This window comes from Trachurus trachurus (assembly GCF_905171665.1).
Source record: "Trachurus trachurus genome assembly, chromosome: 6".
NCBI lineage: Eukaryota > Metazoa > Chordata > Actinopteri > Carangiformes > Carangidae > Trachurus > Trachurus trachurus.
Genome location: NC_139897.1, coordinates 30042180 through 30064453, shown reverse-complemented (window position 1 = coordinate 30064453; position 22274 = coordinate 30042180). Strand labels below are relative to the sequence as shown.

At 43.6% G+C, this 22274-nt stretch overlaps 2 protein-coding genes across 2 annotated transcripts in view; one reads left to right on the top strand and one right to left on the bottom strand.

The window, feature by feature from the left end:
• The window catches only part of LOC310987927 (protein NLRC3-like), a gene marked incomplete at both ends in the record, with an annotated part of 313828 nt that overhangs the window by 282452 nt on the left and 9102 nt on the right, over positions 1-22274 (top strand). Inside the window, one exon of the mRNA XM_083974396.1 lies at positions 8554-8727. Within this exon, the coding sequence (XP_083830522.1) occupies positions 8554-8727 (174 nt within the window). The remainder of the gene's footprint in view (positions 1-8553; positions 8728-22274) is intronic.
• LOC310987209 (uncharacterized protein) lies at positions 12802-13695 on the bottom strand (the record flags this gene model as incomplete). The annotated part of the gene is made up of 1 exon (XM_083973400.1): positions 12802-13695. The coding sequence occupies one exon, from the start codon at positions 13693-13695 to the stop codon at positions 12802-12804; it is 894 nt and encodes a 297-aa protein (XP_083829526.1).

Here is a 22274-nt window from a genome sequence, read left to right as displayed (position 1 = left end):
TGACCACCACAGATGGTTGATCGCCCTCTGCTGACTGACGAGAGAAAAACATACATACAGTCTTTTTAAGATTGAGGTGCAAACAAGATTCACTAAGCCAGTGAGATACAGGTGCCAGAGCTGCTGATAATTTTACAGCGGCTTCTTGTTTTGTTTTTGCATGTGCATACAGCACTGTATCATCAGCATATAATTGCAGATTAACATTTGGGCAAACCTCAGGGAGGTCATTTACATAAAGACTGAACAGAATTGGCCCCAAGATAGAACCTTGGGGTACCCCAGTTGAACAGCTGAGGTAGGATGACATTGAGTTTCCAATCTGAACAGCCTGCTTTCTGTTTGACAGATACGATCTCATCCAGCAGAGTGCACCATCAGAAAAGTTAAAAAGGGACAGTTTCGAAATAAGTACATTGTGATTTAGTGAGTCAAAAGCTCTTTTCAAGTCCAAAAAGACAGCTCCTACATAACCACCCTGATCCAATAAACCTTTTATGTTCTCATGAAAATAACAGATTGCTGTTTCAGTCGAATGGTGTTTACGGAATCCGTACTGCATTGGATGAAGTGGGTTATGCCCACTATCAAGATGGTCTGTTAACTGCAGTGCAATCCATTTCTCAGCTACTTTTGAGATAACCGGCAAGATACTTATCGGCCGGTAATTCTCCAGTTTGGTCTTGTCACCAGCTTTTAGGATTGGAGTAACCTTGGCAATCTTCCAGGCGGATGGCACTCTACCCTGTTTTATGGACAGTTTTATTAAGTGTGCAATTGGGTGCGCGAGGGCCATTTTATTTTGTTTAATGAAATTACTATCAAGACCAAAGACATCTCTAGCCTTAGAGCTTTTCAGAGATGAGATGATTTTCAGGACCTCTGGAACAGATATTTCTCTCAGACTAAAGACTGGCTTGCTATCATCCACAGAGTTATGTGGGGTGCTTGGACATTTAAAGTTCATTGTTAACTCCTCAATTGATTGTATAAAAAAATGGTTGAAGCTACTAACAATGACTTCCAAGTCATTTGTCAGAGTGCCATTCACCTGGAGTTGCATGTCATTGGGTGCTATGTCCTCCTTGTTTCTTCCCGTTAACTTATTTAATTGTTCCCATATCAATTTTCCATTGCCCTTTGCCCCATCTATCATTTCAATAAAAAAATTTGCTTTAGCTTTACGAATTTGTTTTATTACTTTATTTCTAAGTGATGTAAAGATCTGTCGGTCACAAATAAGCCCTGTTTTTAGAGATTTTTTTAGTGCATTATCTCTTTCCTTCATTAGTTTCCGTACATCATCCTTCACCCAAGGTAATGCTTTTTTACATCTTTTAAATTCAACTTTCTTTGTGAAGCTATCCAAAACTTCCATAACACATTTGGAGAAAGTGCTAGAGCTGTCCTCAACTTCATTGTTAGTTAATACATTGGACCAATCATACTCTTGCAGAGCATTCTTCAGGTTTTGTTCTTCATTTTTAGGTATTATATGATGGCTTCTGGCTCTAATAGGGCTAGAACGACGTTTCCAGTTGATTTTCCTTGAACATAGGATGAGGTTATGATCGGAGAGCCCAGACAGTAGATTAAAAGTTTTACTGATCCTATCAGGCTTATTTGTGAATATTAGATCAATTGTTGTTTTAGATGTGTTAGTTATTCTTGTTGGATCTTGAATAACTTGAGTAAGACTATGATTATCTGTTAGTTGCTTCAGTTTTTTTCTATCAGTTTTATTGTCCCAGTTGATATTAAAATCCCCTAGAAGAATAGTTTCCCTTTTAAAATCACTACATTTTAAGATGGTTTTAAGTTGATCGTAGAATATATTTTTAGAGGAAGGAGGTCGGTACAAACATATCACAGTGAAAGACATTTCAGGAGAAATAGTTATATTGAGGCAAATACATTCAATATCTATTTCTGCTGGCCATTCAATTAATTTACACTTTAGACAGTCCTTCACATAAACCAGTAACCCACCCCCTCGTCCTGTTCCCCTGTCTCTTCTAAACACATTATATCCTGATATATTGATGGCAGCTGTTGGTGATGAATGAGTTAACCAACTTTCAGTTATGCCCAATATGTCAATATTTGAATCATTTAATAAGTGTTCAATTTGTTCGATTTTGCCTATTATGCTACGAATGTTGATATGGCCAAGTAAGAGTCCTTTTGGCTTAGATCTTGAATCCCAGATGATCTCAGCGTTATTAAGAGTGTGAAAGAAGTGCATTTTGCGTTGTTTCTTTATCGCCGGATTCAGTGATTTCAGTCTAGTAGTTGAGGTGGAACGTTTGTCCCCGACTAACGTTGTGATAGGTGAAGGTGAGACTGGGTTACACTCACGGATAGTTGGCACCAGTTCTGTCGGTGAAACCGCCACGATGGATTGTGGCTCGCGTGGTGGCCCATTGTCAGAGACACGCATGGAGAGTGGACTCCATAGAGGATAATTCCGTATCGCTCCACGAAGCGGCCATGCATCACGGTGCAGCGCAACGCCAGGGGATGATCCAGGTGGGACTGTGGAAGCGCACAGCGCGCCCAGCTGCCCCACAGCCAGACAGGCCGGGAGCGCAGTCGGCACCAGCGCAGGCAGCAGCAGCAAAGGTAGCAAAGGCGCAGGGAGCAATCCAGGTGGAGCTGCGACGGTATGCGACAAGCCACGCGTGGACACCGCCGGACAGGCGGGGGGCGCAGTCGGTACCAGCGCAGGCAGTAGCAGCAGAGGCGCAGGGAGCAATCCAGGTGGAGCTGCGACGGCACGCGACAAGCCACGCTGCGTAGGGAGCGATCCAGGTGGAGCTGCGGAAGCACACAGCGCGCCCAGCGGCCCCACAGCTGGACAGGCCGGGGGCGCAGTCGGCACCAGCGCAGGCAGCGGCAGCAGAGGCGCAGGGAGCAATCCAGGTGGAGCTGCGACGGCACACGACAAGCCACGTGTGGGCACAACCGGGCAGGCGGGGGGCGCAGTTGGCACCAGCGCAGGCAACAGTGGAGCAACCACGGAGGCAGTCCCGGCCAGGCCAGAGAGCAGGACACCACGAGGCACCACCGGCACCGGAGACGCGGCATGGAGAGGCACGCCGAGCGGAGACGCCAACTCCCCACCCAGCAGGCCAGGTCCTGGGTTTGCCTCTATGTCCCCGGCCAACAGTAAGATTGTTAATAGCCACAGAATGTCTCTCGACTGAGTGCTTGATGTTATACGCTGTTGCTTCTGTGGTTTGGCGTGGCCATTGTCCAGCAGTGTGTTGTAGATACAAAGTTGGCTCACCGTTTTGACAAGGTGTTCTTTGCCGTCGTACCAGGTAGCATAGCAGCAGCGAACAGAGAGCAGGAACACAGCCACGGAGAAACAGACAGAGAGTGTGATTGTTGTTTGCTTAATGTGATCCCGTTGCACCAGGTTCAAGTTGTTCTTTTTGCTACCTGGGTCAGGTAGAGGATTGACAAGATTGACGGGATGTTTTGTGCGTAAAGGTTTAGCAGGACCTGCCGACCTGCAACCACGCGCCGCCATCTTCTTCCTCCGTCAGTGGAGGAGCAGCTGGAGACATGATGGACATGTGAGCTGGTGTGCACATGAATGATGTGTGTTTCCTCTGCAGGTGAAGCTACAAAGTGTGTGTGAGCTGATGTGGATGTGACCTCAGCAGCATGGATCAGTGTGAGGACAGAGAGGAGGGAGCCCCTCCCTCTAAAACCACTCTGTGTGGGGGACATCAGGGCCAGACCAGAGGTCAAAGGTCAGAATTAAAACTGTCAGACTTTTCTCTCTGAAAGTCAGTTGTTGTGTTTATTAAAGGATTGAAGATATTTTTCATCAATTTTTATCCAACCTGCACATTTATCAGTTGTGTTGTTGTTTCAGGATCCAGCAGCAGAGACCAGACTCTCCTGAACCCAGCTGTCTGTCTTTAAAGAGCGACCGGTCAAATGACAGGTTCATTGACTTTAAAGGAGGACGTGGATCAGCTGATCAGATGTAAGATAAAACTAAATTTCAAAGCTTTTAAGTTTCTGTTGAACGTTCTTCCTGTGGAGTCAAATTTCAATGATTCTCCATAAAATCAGAGTTATGACTCTGTTATTAACTCAGTTATAACGCTACAACATGGACCTTATTTCTGGCATAAAATAAGGTTGTTTGCTCACCCATGTAACTTTGGTGTCATGAGGAGTCCTTTGGACGATAGTTCGGTCCATTCAGGAGTTGCTTATATCCATATTGTGGGCATGATCGGGGCACAGAAAATACAGACTCTAAATAACACATTATCTGTCGCGAAACTCGTTCTGTTATCGTCATCCGGGGTCTGTAGAAATCTGACAAATATTTAGCCAGGGTGCATAAAACTGCAAAACTTTTCTGTATTCATGTTCCATCTACCTAAAATATTTAACATCAGTTGTGTTGTTGTTTCAGGATCCAGCAGCAGAGACCAGACTCTCCTGAACCCAGCTGTCTGTCTTTAAAGAGCAACAACTCAAAGGATGAGGTCATTAACTTTAAAGGAGGACGAGGTTCAGCTGATCAGATGTAAGACTAAACTAAATTTCAAAGCTTTTGAGTCTCCGTTGAACGTTCTTCCTGTGGAGTCAAATTTCAATGATTCTAATTCTGAGTTATAACTCAGATACACATTGTCCAGCTGCAGTAAAGAGTCCCTGTCTGAACATCTACATGTTAAAGGACAAGTGCCATTTTTTACAACCTGGACCTTATTTCTGGCATAAAATAAGGTTGTTTTCTCACCCATGTAACTTTGGTATTCATAAGGAGTCCTTTGGACAATATTTAGGTTCATTCGAGAGTTGCTTATAGCCATATAGTGGGAGTGATCGGGGCACAGAAAATGCAGACTCTAAATTACACATTATCTGCCGCGAAACTCGTTCTGTTATCGTCATCCGGGGTCTGTAGAAATCTGACAAATATTTAGCCAGGTTGCATAAAACTGCAAAACTTTTCTGTATTCATGTTCCATCTACCTAAAATATTTAACATCAGTTGTGTTGTGTTGTTGTTGTTTCAGGATCCAGCAGCAGAGCCCAGACTCTCCTGAACCCAGCTGTCTGTCTTTAAAGAGCGACTCGTCACATTACCGCTTCATTGACTTTAAAGGAGGAGGTGGATCAGCTGATCAGATGTAAGCTGTAACTGACAGTCAGATTCAGGTTATCATAGAAATGATAAGAACTTTAACAAATCCTACAGGAACACTGCATACAGTATTTTTTTTTTTGATGTAGTGTAGAGTGATGGAGAGGGGAGTTGAGGGGTCATGTGTTGTGTAACTGTACAGTGAGTTACTTTTATCTAGGAGCACACGTCTTAATTGTGAAGGGTTTTTCAATTGAGCTTCACTGACTGCAGTGTGCAGATTTGTTTCATTTTTATTTTATTTGGCAGGGACACAGTATATTTTGTACCAGATAATGGCTAGAGAAGTGTAGTTATTTTCATACGTAGTCCCTGGGTGTGCCATTCACAATAACACACCACCTGTACAGTGAGAAACAATTGTTGCCTGATGTGCGATTAAAAAAGATGATTAATTGGGACTATGAGCATGATTTGTGACACCACAGTTTAGAAGCCAATCCTGGTCCAAAATTAAATGTTCAGAAGTGTGATGTGTATACCTGAAGTGTACAATACAAATGCCTACGACTGACTATGGTGAAGTACACTAGGATACATCTTGTGTCCGGCAGGTAGACTTAAGTGAATTATTCAAACAATAACATTGATGAAATGGATTCAAGATAAATTATCGTGTGGTTATTAGCTTTGCAGTGAATCGTGCAATAGAAATACTTTATACTTTTCATAATACTTTTGAGTACATTTCAGAGCCTGTACTTTTTACTATTACTTGAGTATAGATAATTGGATCAGTATTTTCACTTTTACTCAAGTCATTTTTTACACAGGTACTTTTACTTCTACTCAAGTAAAGAATCTAGGTACTTTTACCATCTCTGTCTCTCTGTACTGATGTTCACTTGACACTGATTCCTCCACAGAGTGGACCAGGAGAGCTCAGAGGTTCCCAGTGGTCAGTCTGCCCAGCAGCATCAAACACACCTGGACTCCATGTTTATGGTGGGTAGGGTACATGTCCAACAGCTGCTGTTACATCTGTTGTGTTCACCATCATCTCCATGCTGCACTTTGACACCAGTGGATTGTCAGTCTGTCAGGTTTTAGTTTGATGCTGTCACTCATAGAGTTTCTGTTCCAGCTGCTGGAGGAGAACATGGTCACTTTTGTGAAGAACGAGCTGAAGAAGATCCACAAGCTTCTGAGTCCAGATTACCCAGAATGCTCAGGGAGTCAGAGGGAGGATGAGGAGGTGGTGGATGGTGAGGATGAAGAGCAGAGGAGCATCAGAGAGGCGTTAGTGAAGATCACAGTGAAGCTCCTGAGGAGCAGGAAGCAGGAGGAGCTGGCTGAGCGTCTGCAGAGCAGTAAGAGGATTTCTGTAAAGATTCAACATGATGGACACATGAGTCGTTCATTGATATCAACATATGGAGGGAAACATGTTCATATAGTCGTTATTTAGAAGAATTATCATGTTGTATTTTCTTATCGGCCTGATTTCTTGTGTTTTCATTCAGAACATGTTGCTGCAGTTTGTCGATGTAAACTCAAATCTGCCCTGAAGAAGAAGTTCCAGTGTGTGTTTGAGGGGATCACTAAAGCAGGAAACCAAACCCTTCTGAACCAGATCTACACAGAGCTCTACATCACTGAGGGAGGGGCTGGAGAGGTCAATGCTGAACATGAGGTCAGACAGATTGAAACAGCTTCAAGGAAACCAGACAGACCAGAAACAACCATCAGACAAGAAGACATCTTTAAAGCCCCACCTGGAAGAGACCGACCAATCAGAACAGTGATGACAAAGGGAGTGGCTGGCATTGGGAAAACAGTCTTAACACAGAAGTTCACTCTGGACTGGGCTGAAGACAAAACCAACCAGGACATAGACTTCACATTTCCCTTCACCTTGAGAGAGCTGAATGTGCTGAAAGAGAAAAAGTTCAGCTTGGTGGAACTTGTTCATCACTTCTTATCTGAAACCAAAGAAGCAGGAATCTGCAGCTTTGATCAGTTCCAGGTCGTCTTCATCTTTGACGGTCTGGACGAGTGTCGACTTCCTCTGGACTTCCACAACACTGAGATCCTGACTGATGTGACAGAGTCCACCTCAGTGGACGTGCTGCTGACCAACCTCATCAGGGGGAAACTGCTTCCCTCTGCTCGCCTCTGGATAACCACACGACCTGCAGCAGCCAATCAGATCCCTCCTGAGTGTGTTGACATGGTGACAGAGGTCAGAGGGTTCACTGACCCACAGAAGGATGAGTACTTCAGGAAGAGGTTCAGAGATGAGGAGCAGGCCAGAGAGATCATCTCCCACATCAAGACATCACAAAGCCTCCACATCATGTGCCACATCCCAGTCTTCTGCTGGATCACTGCTACAGTTCTGGAGGAGCTGTTGAAGACCAGAAGGAGAGGAGAGCTGCCCAAGACCCTGACTGAGATGTACATCCACTTCCTGGTGGTTTATCTAAAACTGAAGAAGGTCAAGTATGATGGAGGAGCTGAGACAGATCCACACTGGAGTAAAAAGAACAGGAAGATGATTAAGTCTCTGGTAAAACTGGCTTTTGAGCAGCTGCAGAAAGGAAACCTGATCTTCTATGAACCAGACCTGACAGAGTGTGGCATCGATATCAGAGCAGCCTCAGTGTACTCAGGAGTGTTCACACAGATCTTTAAAGAGGAGAGTGGCCTGTACCAGGACAAGGTGTTCTGCTTCGTCCATCTGAGTGTTCAGGAGTTTCTGGCTGCTCTTCATGTCCATCTGACCTTCATCAACTCTGGACTCAACCTGATGTCACAACAACAAACAACATCTCTGTGGTCTCAAGTGTTTGGAGACACACCTACACCTTTCTACCAGAGTGCTGTGGACAAGGCCTTACAGAGTCCAAATGGACACCTGGACTTGTTCCTCCGCTTCCTCCTGGGTCTGTCACTGGAGACCAATCAGACTCTCCTACGAGGTCTGATGACTCAGACAAGAAGTGACTCACGGTCCAATCAGAAAACAGTTCAGTACATCAAGAAGAAGATTGAAGAGACTCCCTCTGCAGAGAAAAGCATCAACCTGTTCCACTGTCTGAATGAACTGAATGATCGTTCTTTAGTGGAGGAGATCCAACAGTCCCTGAGATCAGGACGTCTCTCCACAGATAAACTGTCTCCTGCTCAATGGTCGGCTCTGGTCTTCATCTTACTGTCATCAGAAGAAGATCTGGATGAGTTTGACCTGAGGAAATACTCTGCTTCAGAGGAGGCTCTTCTGAGGCTGCTGCCAGTGGTCAAAGCCTCCAACAAAGCTCTGTAAGTGCAGAGATAGTTGGATTTATTCATCATTATATAAAACACTTCTGTCTTTTCAACAGGACAGAAAATAAATTCCTTTCTTCTTTAATTCCTCATGATCATCTCTGCAGACTGAGCAGCTGTAACCTCTCAGAGAGAAGCTGTGAAGCTCTGTCCTCAGTCCTCAGCTCCCAGTCCTCTAGTCTGAGACACCTGGACCTGAGTAACAACAACCTGCAGGACTCAGGAGTGAAGCTGCTGTCTGGTGGACTGGAGAGTCCACACTGTAGACTGGAGACTCTCAGGTGAGGATCCATCCACCTGTTTATCTGATGACACTTGAACACACCTCCAGGTGTTGACAGTGGTTTCCTGTGTGTTGTTGTGTGTGTTCAGTCTGTCAGGATGTCTGGTCACAGAGGAAGGCTGTGCTTCTCTGGCCTCAGCTCTGAGCTCCAACCCCTCCCATCTGAGAGAGCTGGACCTGAGCTCCAACCATCCAGGAGCCTCAGGAGTGAAGCTGCTGTCTGCTGGACTGGAGGATCCAGACTGGAGACTGGAGACTCTCAGGTATGGAGAGGCTGCTGCAGCCACACACACTGTCTGATAGAGGAGGAGGAGCTGGAACATTTTCTATGGCCCTGCACACACCTGGTATTAACATCTGTCTCAGGTGATTGATGCGTTGATAACATCAGATCTGATCACTCAGAGGTGTAGGCCACAGTGAAGCTCCGCCCACTCCACTGACGTCCTCTGTCACAGTCTGACTCGTCCCAACACAGTTTATACTGAAGCCAAAATCTCTGAGTGTTTCAAACATGAGCTGTGCAGCTTCCATCCGTCACACTGATGAACTACTGGGATCAGGAGTTTCTCCTCATGACTTCTGTGTCTCATCATGACTCACTGTGTCATATTCAGTAGAAGAGATCTCAATGATGAAACCAGATGTTGGCAGCTGTTTTGATCAGACTTTATTTCAGAATTGATGAGGAAACATTTCAGCTGCTGCTGGTTTAAAGTTATGGTTGGTAATCATGTTCAGAAACACTTTTTGTTATACTGGGTGAAATGGTCCTTCTATCCTGAGAGTTGTCAATACATTATGTATTCAGAAAAAGGAATGAAAACAATCAGACCTCTGTGGCAGCTGCAGGACTGACAAAACTCTGACCAATCCATGCTTTTCGCCCCGAAAAGGAAAAACCAATCAGATGCCTTCATGTCTGGTTCTGCCTACGCCCAATCAAGCTGCCGTCTCTCTCACTCAGTGGCGGCCTTAGACATCTGGGGGCCTGTTTCAATATTTCATATGAGGCCCTACCCTGTTAAACATAAAATTATTTGTCAGCTATGTGCCCATGTGTCGCTGATGCTTTAAACCCTGAAAGGACGCAGTAAACGCATTATCCATGCATCCCAGGTACGCACAGTGTTAAAATCACTATCAGGGAAAGAAACCAGGAGTTAGCAGAAAAACTGAGGACTAAAGTTGGTTTTCATCAAAAAGCAAAATTTCCAGACATGAATAGGAATCTTAACACAATCAAAAACTACATGCTTTAACAATATTTTGAATTTAAATTGGCAACAAAAGTAATGAGAGCAAAGTGCTCTGCGTTATTTCAGCACCACGACATCGGACAAGCAAAGGACGAGACATGCGGACAGACAGACGTCTACAGGTGCTGATCCTGCCGGTGCTGCGGTGCTGGAGCAGCAGACAGACAGCTGTCTCCTCCATTATTAAAATCTGTAAATAAGCTGCAAATAATAACACATTTTAGTTGTGCTCTCTCTGTGTTTTATTTCTCTGTTAAGTTAGGACGTACTCATAGATCGCCTGTTTGGAGGCATTTTAACCCGAGGAAAAAAAGAAAAGAGGAGGGAAGTGATTGAAAGACATCAATCATCACGTTACGCAACTGGGCGCACGTCAGGAGGAAAGCAGGAAAAACAAAAGGACATTATGCTGCGTTCGATTGCACTCGGAACTCGGAAAGATCCGATCTCCGACTCGGAAAAATACAATAGAACGGCCTTTGAAGTCGGACCTCCGACTCGGGAACTCGGGAAGGATCCAAGCAGCCCGAGTCGGTCGGTAATACGTGCAAAATCGTCAGAGCAAAATGGCGCCGCACACGGTGAGAGGTAAATAATCACTTTCTCCTCAACTTTTTGTCTGTTATGTGTTGTTTAATTTAGTATTTGTGTTACTAAAAGTGTAGGATTACTTTGCCGTGGTATTTGCAGTCCCACTCTGTTAATCAAAGAGTTTGTGTGAGTGTAGTAGGGACGAAAAAGCACACAGTGCTGAAAATATACAAATTTTCCCATATTTAAGCTAATATTTAGGTGTAATGCATTTATTTTTATTATTTGCAGGAATTTTATTAGATTTAATGATATTTTTTTGTCTCTTAAGTATTTGCAGACAAGAACTCCGACCTCTATCTGGATGCAGAGAGGACACAGCCTTTCAACTGTGTTATGTATCAGTCAGCATCCGACCCTACATCATATTTTCTTGACCAGCACCTCACCATCAAAATTGAAGTTATTACACTTGGTGAGTGAGATTTTGAAAAAAAAAAAAAAAAAAGTTTCACTGTAGAATGTGATTCATTCTTTCATGCATTTAGAGCTGCAGCTAAGAATCATTGTCATAAATGATTAATCTGTCTATTATTTTTTTTACTAATCAGGTTGTAATGATCGATTAGTCTTTGATTAAGCAATTAATTGTTGCTGCTCTATTATAGCATTAGGCCTATTAGGCTATGTGTCATCAACACCAAAGGTAAATTAACAAAGAAGTTTAACTGAGCTCAATTATTTTCATTATTTAAACGATTAATTATTAGTCCCTGGGTCAATAAAATGTTGAAAAATATCATTCACTGTTTCCCAAACTACAAGTTGACGTCCTTAAATGTCTTGTTTTGTCCACGAACCAAAGAGATATTCAGTTTATTGTCATAAAGGAACAAAGAAACTAGAAATATTCACATTTAAGAGGCTGAAATCAGATAATTTGATTTTTATAAGCGATTATTCAGTTATCAAAATAGTCGATGATTAATTTTATAATCGATCAGTGTTTGTGTAATCAATTAATAGTTGCAGCTCTAATTGAGCTATATCAATTTCTCAGCTATATCACTTTCATCTAACCAGATGTTACATGTTTTAGGGCTGGAAACTGATGACAAAGAGTCACCTGAACCAATGGACAACGAAGAGGAGATGCCTGCCACAGATCCCCAACCACACAACGAGTGCTTCACCAGAGATCAGACTTTGTTCCTCATTGATTTGATGAGGAGCAAGCTGGAAGAGGATGGCAGTGAGCTGCCCAAAACCCTTAGAGAATTAAATGCCAGGGTGAAGGCGGGGAAGGGCTCAAAAAAAGCCATGTGGAAGGAGATGGCTGTGAAGCTGTCAGACCACTTTAAAGTGGTTTTTGACCCGGACAGAGTGGCCCGCAAATGGGGAACGCTTGAAGAAGCATACAAGAAAATTAAAGATAACAACCGTACTACAGGAAAGGGGGCACTGCGCTTTCAGTTCTATGAGGAGATGGAGCAACTCCTTGGAGGGCACCATGATATAGAGTTCCCAGTGGTGGGAACTTCGGATGGCTTGGAAATTAGGAGACCTGATGCACTTCTGACTGACCGCCAGCAACCTTCTGCCAGTCCTTCTTCTGGGTCAGCCAGTCTTTCCTCGGGCCCATCTCCATGCCGCCCTCGTCGCCCAGAGGATAATTCCCTCTTGGAATTTCTTCGTGAATCCGAGTCCGCCTCCCAGCGCAGACACGAAGAGATGCTGAGTCACATGAAAACTTCTCAGCAGTCATTCGAAGCCATGATGAAGAGTTACTTGGAGAAAAACTAGTTAACCAAAGAAGAACTTTAAAATGAGAATGTTAAATTGTTTGCACTGCATGTTATTGATGTTTTAATGTGGTGTTGTGCTTACTGTAACTTCTGTTATTGTTCATGTGAGGTGTTATGAATTTGTTTCGAGAATGTGAGAAACACAATATGTCATATTTTTATAACGTTTATTTTTATACTTTTGTATGCACTTAAGCGCTTTTCCAAAGCCAGGTTTAAAGTTAAGCACTGTATATGTGCTTTTACATTTACTACGTTTAGTAAATAAAACTGTCAAACTGAAACAGCAATTGAACTTCCACTGGTCATTAATGCGGTGAATGCATGAACATTTAATATGCACAACATGTTGAATGTTTTTCCATATAAAGTTGATGGCTTATTGTGAGATAAAAAGGAGAACATATCAGTAAAACTATTCATTGACAGACAGATTCCAAGCAAAAGCAAAGTTGCCATCATCATCCTAGTTGCAGTCTATTCATTCTCATCACCCCGTCTCGGGCAGCCCAGTGGATGCTGCTCACACACATCTGTGGGGTCTGCACACAGATTGTGTAGGATGCAAGCTGACGCAATTATCATGACAACAATGTCCAGCCGTGTATTTTGAAGGTCTCGCACTCTTCTCCACCGACACTTCATCCTGCCAAAGGTCTGCTCCACAATTACTCTGCCCCGGCTTATCTGTAGGTTTCTTGCCTCTTCCTCTGCTGACAAGGCTCCGTTGTCGCGTTTTGGTGTCATCACAAAAGGGTAGGCATTCCCACAGTATGCACTATCCCCTAACAGCTGGTATTCTCCCATCTTCTCCTCCCAAGTGCTGTAAAATGTGGAAGAGCGCAACATCCGTGCATCGTGCACCCTCCCTGGTGGTCCCACAAAAATGTCCTCAAACTTTCCTTTCTCATTTACTATCCCCTGAAGGAGAACAGAGTAAAAACCTTTCCGGTTCAGGTAGTCGCCGCCTCTGATGATGGGCCTCTGGATTTTAATATGGCACCCATCAATGGCACCTATGATGTCATTGATGCCACAGACCCTGGCAAACGCTGCCGCAGATGTTGCTTTCTCAAACTCTTTTGGCCAGGAGATGAAGGAGGAAGTTTGGGAACAGAGTATGTGGAGAATCTCCAGAATTACATGGTGAGCTGTTGATTGTGACACATTGAATTTATCAGATAGCTCTCGAAAAGAGTTTTGGTTGCCGATATACCAGAGAAACATGGCAAGCTTCTGGTGAAGAGGAACCTCTGGTCGGCCTCCAACATGAACCTTCTGGATGTGTTGTTTTAGCTTCTGCAGCAGGAAATCAAATTGTGCCCAGGTCACTCGAAGATGCCGGCGAAATGTGTGCTCATCCATCTGCATGAGTATATCCCATTCTGTACCCGTCTTTAAGATTGACTTTCTGGTGAATGGTTTTAACAGCAGCAAAGCATACCTGTGAGCCAATATAAAATAGGGGATATTAGATTGACAGACAGATATCAACTGCTCTCACAGAACCAGTCACACACAACACAACAATAAAAACACATGTCTGTTTTTTATTAATCTGTTTTTATTGTTGTGTGACATGTTTTGTATATATAGGCTACACACACACACACACACACACACTGAAACTGAAAATATTGTAGCGACCCCGCAGTGATGTTGTTGTTATGATGTTTACGTTGTGATTTCTGACTGACTGTGAATGTGTTACGGGCAGACAGGGTAGGGTTGAATGAGAAACTGAGGGCCGGGCTGAGTGTGAGGAAGACAGCTGTGTGTGTGTCTGCATGTAGGTGAGTGAGTGAGGAGGAGCAGATGAAGAAATTGAGAGCTGTCAGATAAGTTTGTGTTATGTTGTTGTTACGTCGGGTCGGACGCTACAATATCAATAGAAACGTGTGCTTAACATAGACGACGGACGCGAAATAGCCGCGGAGCAGAGCCAGTTTCCTTTCGGTGCCATTAACCGATTGTGCCAGATGTGCCAGAGCGCGTACCTCTGTGCCAGGCTGAGGGGCCGATCTTGCCGACCGGAGAAATGCGCATCTGGAGTGGAATACACACACACGCGCATGCACGCACACACAAGGGGGAAATGACAGCTGCGCGGCTTGCATACGTACAGCATCCGACGTTTCTCTTTCTCTCTCTCCCTTAAGTAGGCTAGCTGATGTACTTCCCCTGAATGATTTTTAAATACTCAAAAGACATCCAAACAAACATCAGCTTGCTGTGGCCGGCCATGTTTTCCGAGGTTGTGCAATGAAACGCATTTACCTCGGAAGTCGGAATTTCCAACTCGGATCTTTCCGAGTTCCGAGTGCAATCGAACGCAGCATTAGAAACGCTAAGAGAAAAGGAATAATACTGGGAGAAGGAAAACGAGGGTCTATTGATAGTTTGCGGGCCGTTTTCAAAGATAAGCCTACGTTGTTATTGATATTTCCTGCCGTATCATAGAGTGCCAACCACGTAATTTCTCATTTTTCGTTCCCATGCGTTGAGTGCCAAAAACGAGATTTTACGTTTTTTGCTTTTTTTTAATTATGAAAATAGACACTTTAACACACCTGATGTGTAAATTTGGGGACTCTACGACGAGCAGAACTGAAATAGATGACGATCAAAGTCTCATGACAGCTCATGATCTGTAAGTTTTTATCATAACTCAGCTTTTGCAAACGGAGTTCTGCATGTGGATGCAGCAGCTGCTCTGCTCTCACCCGCGAGGCTGCAGCAGCTCGGAGCACCTTTCATAAAAGACGCTCTATCTCCTTTTCAGTTACACCCCGCCTTTCCGAAGCACCGCCTTTCCGACAATAGACTTCCATTCATCGTAATAGCGGGGTTTTCTATTTTTTCTAAAGACCCCGCTACTCCGAAAAGGCTATTGGGGGAAACCCCCAGTGCACAGTGCGCATTGATCCTTTTTGGGGTCAAACGGATCATGTGCATAATTAACTGCAAAACAGGCAAATACTTAATATTAATGACATATAATGTTCATTATGCTTCTAGCCTGTCTAGCCTCTACCTGGTCTTTTTACTAAACTTAACCAACTCCTTTCTTCATTGCCTAAGCCCAACCAAAGCATCTCCCTCAGTCAGCTGTCAGCACGAGCGGCGGCTGCAGCAGCCTCGCGCCCGTGTGGGCTCAAGCCGGTTTCAGCCGCGCTCGAGCGGAGCAGGGGGGAGAAAAAAAGTATATTTCTACCGTGTGGGAGATCTCCAACAACGAAGTCGGGGAGAAAGCAAGTGGGACAGATCTGCCCAGTCCCTGAGCAGCGCACGTTTCACAGACAAGCCGCAAAGCAGAATGTAAACAACGTCACGCGGTTCAGCACCTTGGACAGCTGCAGGGGGGAGGATGTCGGAGTAGCGGTGTTTCGAAGTGGGGGTATTTCGGAACAGCGGGGTGTCGAAGTGGAGGTGTGTCGGAATGGAGAGCTGTCCCCCTCCTTTTCTAGAAAAAAAAGCATGGATTTTGGTGAAACCCAGCCATGTTTAGCTTTTCTCAGGAATGGAGGCACGTAGAAACAAACCGTTTGTGGCCATTTGAAGCATAAAGTTTCACCTTTCAAATGAGCCACAGTATGTGTTGGTGGCAATAATATAGAATACACTATGGCTCTACAAAAATCGTCAGAAATGGTCTACACTTGACTAAAACTTTGGAAAGGAGCGCGGCACTCAATGAGTTAATTAGGAGCGATTAGTACCGTCGCGGTGTGGCATGATGCAGTGGTTGTAGAGCGGATCAGGGGTCGAGTGTGTGACCGCACGGTGGACAGAGCTGTTTGAGTGTGTGGTGGATGTAGGCCTGTGTGTGTGTGTATGTTGGCAGCTGGGGCCCCTCTGGTGGCTGGGGCCCGTTTCAGTTGAAATGGTTGAAACATAGGTAAGGCCGCCTATGCTCTCACTCTCTCGCGTGCGCGATCAGAGTCTTCCCCCACGTCTGCGTAAAGGTGACTTTGTATTTTCAAAATGTGGCCAGATAGAACTGTTTTTCCAGAGTCTCCAACCCTCTCTGTCTGGACAGATATTGATGATCAATAATCAGCTCAGTCTCTCTGAGATCCTGATCTTGTCCTGATGAGATCTGTTGTTGTGTTGAGGAGACAGTAAATCACAAGTGTGACATCCAGATGTCATCACTGTCCAGAGGCCTGGAGCTGTCAATCAGAAGAGAGTGAGTGTAGTGAACAGTGTAATAATCAGTGTTTGTGGCTGAATGTGTGTGTGATCAAACAGCTGTTTTCAGACTGTGTGTGAGCTGCTCAAACACGTCTGACTCCAGATCAGATGAAGCCACAAAGTTTTGATGGAGCTCAGGACTGGTCCTGAGGACGGCTGCTTTGTTCCACATGATGTGACTGATCTCAGTGAGTCAGTGTGTTGCAGCTGATCTGTGTGAAGAGCAGAGAAGAACAGAGTCATTGATCATGAGATCCTGATCCGTCCTGTCACTGTGATCAGATGGTTTCTATTAGAGCTCCTTCATCCACTCACTGCTGCTGTGGCTCCTGTGGAAACCTGCTCACAGCCTCATTCTTCAGCTTCCTGGGGGGTTTTCTTCAAACAAACACAAGTTGTGTTCATACTCAGTGTTTCTCACTAAACTCTCCGTTTCACTGAGCTCTAACAAATGTGTCTTCTCCTGTGCCTTTCTTGGTATATTGTGGGATATCTGGGCTGGTGAGATCCACCTGTTCTGTCTTCATCTTATTTGTTGTGACGTGTGTTTGTGCAGCTTGAGAGTCAGAGAGTGAAAGTGTGTGTCTCACACTGAAGTGACATCACATGGAGAAAACACATGATGAAGTGTTTCCTCCTCGTCTCCTCCTGCTCTGTATCATCACTAGATAAAGACTCCAGCTCCTTCTTCTCTGTGCTCAGTGTTCATCCATACATACCAGCCTCCATGTGAACACAGTGATAAAACAGTGTGTGTGTGAGAGCCATGTAATGTCCATGTGTGCATGCTGACAGAGAACGTGCTGCTCTGACCCCCCTCCTCCTTTCAGGGTGGAGCCTGCTGGAGTCCAGTGTTTGACCCCAGGTCTGAGGAAGAGCAAGTGTAAGTGTGTTTTTACTTTGAGCAGCACATTCAACCATCTTCACACTGTCACATCACTGACGTCATGAGTCTTCATCAAACTGTCAATAACTGATCACATGATCAATAACTGCAGCTGTGTCTTGTTCTCTCCATCAGATTCCTGTCGACTCACAATCGACACAAACACAGTGAACACAAACATCAAACTGTCTGACAACAACAGGAAGGCGACATGGGTGATGGAGCATCAGTCATATCCTGATCATCCAGACAGATTTGACCTTTATCCTCAGCTGCTGTGTTCAACTGGTCTGACTGGTCGCTGCTACTGGGAGGTCGAGAGGAGAGGAGTGGTTCGTATATCAGTGAGTTACAGAGGAATCAGCAGGAAAGGAGACAGGAGAGACAGTTTGTTTGGAGTGAACGATCAGTCCTGGAGTCTGGAGTGCTATGATGGTCGTTACTACGTCTGGCACAATAACAGACGGACAGACATCACCTCCTCCTCCTCCTCCTCCTCCTCCTCCTCCTCCTCCTCCTCCTCCTCCTCCTCCTCCTCCTCCTCCTCCTCCTCTGTCTCTCACAGAGTAGCAGTGTATGTGGACTGTCCTGCTGGCTCTCTGTCCTTCTACAGAGTCTCCTCTGACTCACTGATCCACCTCTACACCTTCAACACCACCTTCACTCAACCTCTGTATCCTGGGTTTGGACTCTATCCTGGTTCCTCAGTGTCTCTGCGTTGAGTGAATCAGAGTCTCCTCCTGTCACAGAAACCTTCTCACTGTTGAACAGACAGTTCAGTCTCTACATGTCTGTCTCTGTCTCTCACTCACGTTTTCACATTCATGGATTAATTCAGTTGATTTTCTAAACTCTTCTCAATGATTCTTGTAAACTTCTTCCTCTTCCTTTAAAAATGGAAGCGTCGATTATTACAGGGACAAAAACCACGGTGACTTTTACTCAGCTGCTGATGAAGGACGAGGCCTAATATCACCAAGCTAAAAGTCTCTGAGCCGCCAGCGTCACTGAGGAGAAAAACACATTTTAAACAAATTCACTGTTCATGTTCAACTTTACAGGCTGTTTGTGAGCTGGTCACAGGTAAACAGTCACAACAAGAAACACAACTGGAAACAAACATAATGTTGTAGAGACACTGAATATAATGAATTACATGTGATTTATTTTTCTTTGTGGTTTTACTGAATCAACTAAAACAATTTGAATCAGTTTTATATGTAATGTGCATTTCCTGCAGCACAAAAACCATCAGCTACTAATACTACCAGCTAATGATTTTTCTGTTACCATGACGCTGAGTTCATGACGTTTGTAGATTTAAATTTATCTTGACTTTGAGACTGATTATTTTTATTAGTATATATTTCTATAATTATTACCTAACTGCTGTTTCTTGGAAACTGGAGCCAATTAACACTCATGACTTAATTTTCGTTTATTAGTGACCATTGATTGTTTCATGGATTGTTTGGGATTTGATTGGCCGTGCACATTCCTGTTTGACTACACTACATGGTTGTATGGTTTCAAGCTGACACAATAAAATATAAAATAAACATGAACTCATGTTGAAGACCATGTTTCTTATTTGGCACGTCTGACTGTAGCAGGTGACAGCAGGTACGAGACAGTTGTTTTAGACTGAGGCAAAAGCAGCCGGAACTACTTTCCAGACACGGCTGCTGGGCGGAGGGATTTCAAAAGCACAAGTAGTTCAGAGTATTTGCTTCATGTGTCGTAATGTTACATAATTATACATGATTATCTCATAGTGTGGTGAATGTGCAGGTCCCAACTTGTCCACCAGAGCGTTGTGGAGTTGTTGGATTGTGTCACTGAGCAACTCACGTCTCTGCCCCGCTGATCTCAAAACAACATGCACCGATAATTAAAGGTGATGATGAACCTACTGCTATGACTATTGGGATTATGGTGATAGAATTTGCCAAAATGTTGAACTATCCCTTTAACACATCATCACCCAGTTCACAAACCAGTGGCTGAGCTGCTGAGTCCTGACGTGACCTCTGCCAGCTTCTGTAGCTACTGATGCTGTCATCAGCTACACACATACTGTCATTTATGGGCGTAATGAAATCCAGCTAATATAACTGATATAACCCCTAAATAATCATACAATTGCAGTGAATAAAAATATCTACAAGCAGCTGTGAAGAAGTTGTTGTTTTCATTGATTTGATTTTTTTTGCAAGCAACCAAAGTAATATTTCTAATAATCTGACGATGTGTGGCTGGTTGCTAGTTTGCTGGTAGGAGGTAAAGCTAGAGGAGGACGCCACAAAATAAATGTGCTGGTAGGATTTATCTGATCTGAAAACTGATTTCAAGCACATTTAGTCTTTACATTGATAAGAGGAAAAGGTTAATCTACCTCTTTATTTTGGCATTCCCACATAGGCTGTATGAACATATCACACCACCTCTTGTCATTAATACAAAGTTAATGATTTTGTTCTCGGCTTTTACAGGTGATTTTAAGATAAAGGTGTGTGAACACCTGCAGTCCCTCCACTCTTCTCTTCTTCATGTTTTCCCCTCAGATGGTTTCATAGGAACTTTTTTTAATGCAATGAAAATGATTTTATTTTGCCCACAACATGCTTTTAGACTAAAACCAGGCACAAAAAACAGCAGTGACCTTGTACAATATAATCATACCAAAAACATGAGGCAGCTCATTACTGCTGCTTACCCTAATGCAGCCGTCTGATACAACATAGAAACATGAGTCTGTCCTTCACAGTTCTTCTACTGTGGGTGTTGTCCCTGCTGACGGTCCTGACAACATAACAACAACACACAGGAGAAATACACATGTTCTTCTGACAAGCGGCGGACTGAAGATCGATCATTTAAGTTATATTTTAAACATTTATGATTCAGTGGTAGAAATAAAAAACAAACAATGTCCGCACACTGCTATGATCGAGCTCCCAAAAATGTATTAGGACAACGTTTCGACTACTTGGGTCTTCATCAGGTCATCTGATGTGTGGGGTGGGGCACATAAATAGTAGCCTGGCTCTCGCCAGACCCTTGTAGTTCCGCAAAGCTCCACCAGAGGCGCTACGCTCAGCTTCACACAAGGGTCTGGACTCGAGGCCAATGCAAACTTCTTCCCCGGAGCAAAAAATAATGAACCAATCAGGATCGCCGGGCGGGACTTTCTGAGGTGTGACGTAGCGCTGAAGCAACTGTTTGAGTCAAACAACAATGGCGGCTCGCAGTGAGTGGCTGAAGTAGCACGTCATTCAAGATAACGGACAAGTGGTTTATCCAATCACATACAAGATTTTTTTTACAAGGCCCCGCCTTCTGAAATGAATCGCCTATGGAGCAGTCCCAGACCCTTGTGTGGAGCTCAGCGTAGCTTTGCGGAACTACAAGGGTCTGGCGAGAGTCAGGCTACATAAATAGGGGGAGGTTGCCAATAATTAATGTCACCTGTTGCTCTCCCAACCTAATCACAGTCGTTACATCAACACATGTTTGCACATCCATAACAATCCATACTCACAGGTCAAAGTTTAAAGTAGCAGGCCTGGAACAATTAAAACATCCAAAAACATCTCATGGATTGTGTACATCAAAAATCTAAGCGATTACAAAGCACATAACATGATGGGACCCACATATACACATAGCCCAAAATATTATCAGATACTAAACAAGAGGCAATCAGTAACAAGAGATACAAAAAATGTACGCTAATATAGAGAAGAATAAATAGAAAAATATGTAGAAAGAAATGTTTTATATTAAATATTTTTTTTAAACTATTTCCACATTATTTGAAAAACAGTTACAGATATCGAAATGTTACCAGAGAATAACTATCAAAACACCCTTAGAGAAATGGTTTAATGTCAAACTCTTCGTTTAAACCATTAGGCGACAGAGTATTTAAAGCATAGATGTGATAAGCCTCTCGTTGCAGAAGCAAACGATCGTGGTTGCCACCTCTACGTGGTCTGTCCACTCGTTCGATGCCCACATAACGAAGATAACTAATGTTGTGGCCAGCTTTTTTGAAATGAGCTGCCACAGGGTTGCGCTCATCTCCACATCTGATATTACTTCTATGCTCACTAATGTGGGTATGTAGGGGTCTGTTGGATTTGCCCACATATGATAACCCGCAGGGACATTTGATTAAATAAACAATAAATGGCGTGTTGCATGTTATAACCCCACGGATTTTTATTTGTTTACCCGTGTGGGGATGCGTATAAGTTCTAACTATACTAACTCATATAACTTATACACATCTCTCTGTCGCCTAATGGTTTAAACGAAGAGTTTGACATTAAACCATTTCTCTAAGGGTGTTTTGATAGTTATTCTCTGGTAACATTTCGATTGCTGTAACTGTTTTTCAAATAATGTGGAAATAGTTTTAAAAATATATTTTTTCTATATCTTTCTACATATTTTTCTATTTATTCTTCTCTATATTAGCGTACATTTTTTGTATCTCTTGTTACTGATTGCCTCTTGTTTAGTATCTGATAATATTTTGGGCTATGTGTATATGTGGGTCCCATCATATTATGTGCTTTGTAATCGCTTAGATTTTTGATGTAGCCTACACAATCCATGAGATGTTTTTGGATGTTTTAATTGTTCCAGGCCTGCTACTTTAAACTTTGACCTGTGAGTATGGATTGTTATGGATGTGCAAACATGTGTTGATGTAACGACTGTGATTAGGTTGGGAGGGCAACAGGTGACATTAATTATTGGCAACATCAGATGACCTGATGAAGACCCAAGTGGTCGAAACGTTGTCCTAATAAAGTTTTGGGAGCTCGATCATACCAGTGTTCGGACATTGTTTGTTTTTTCC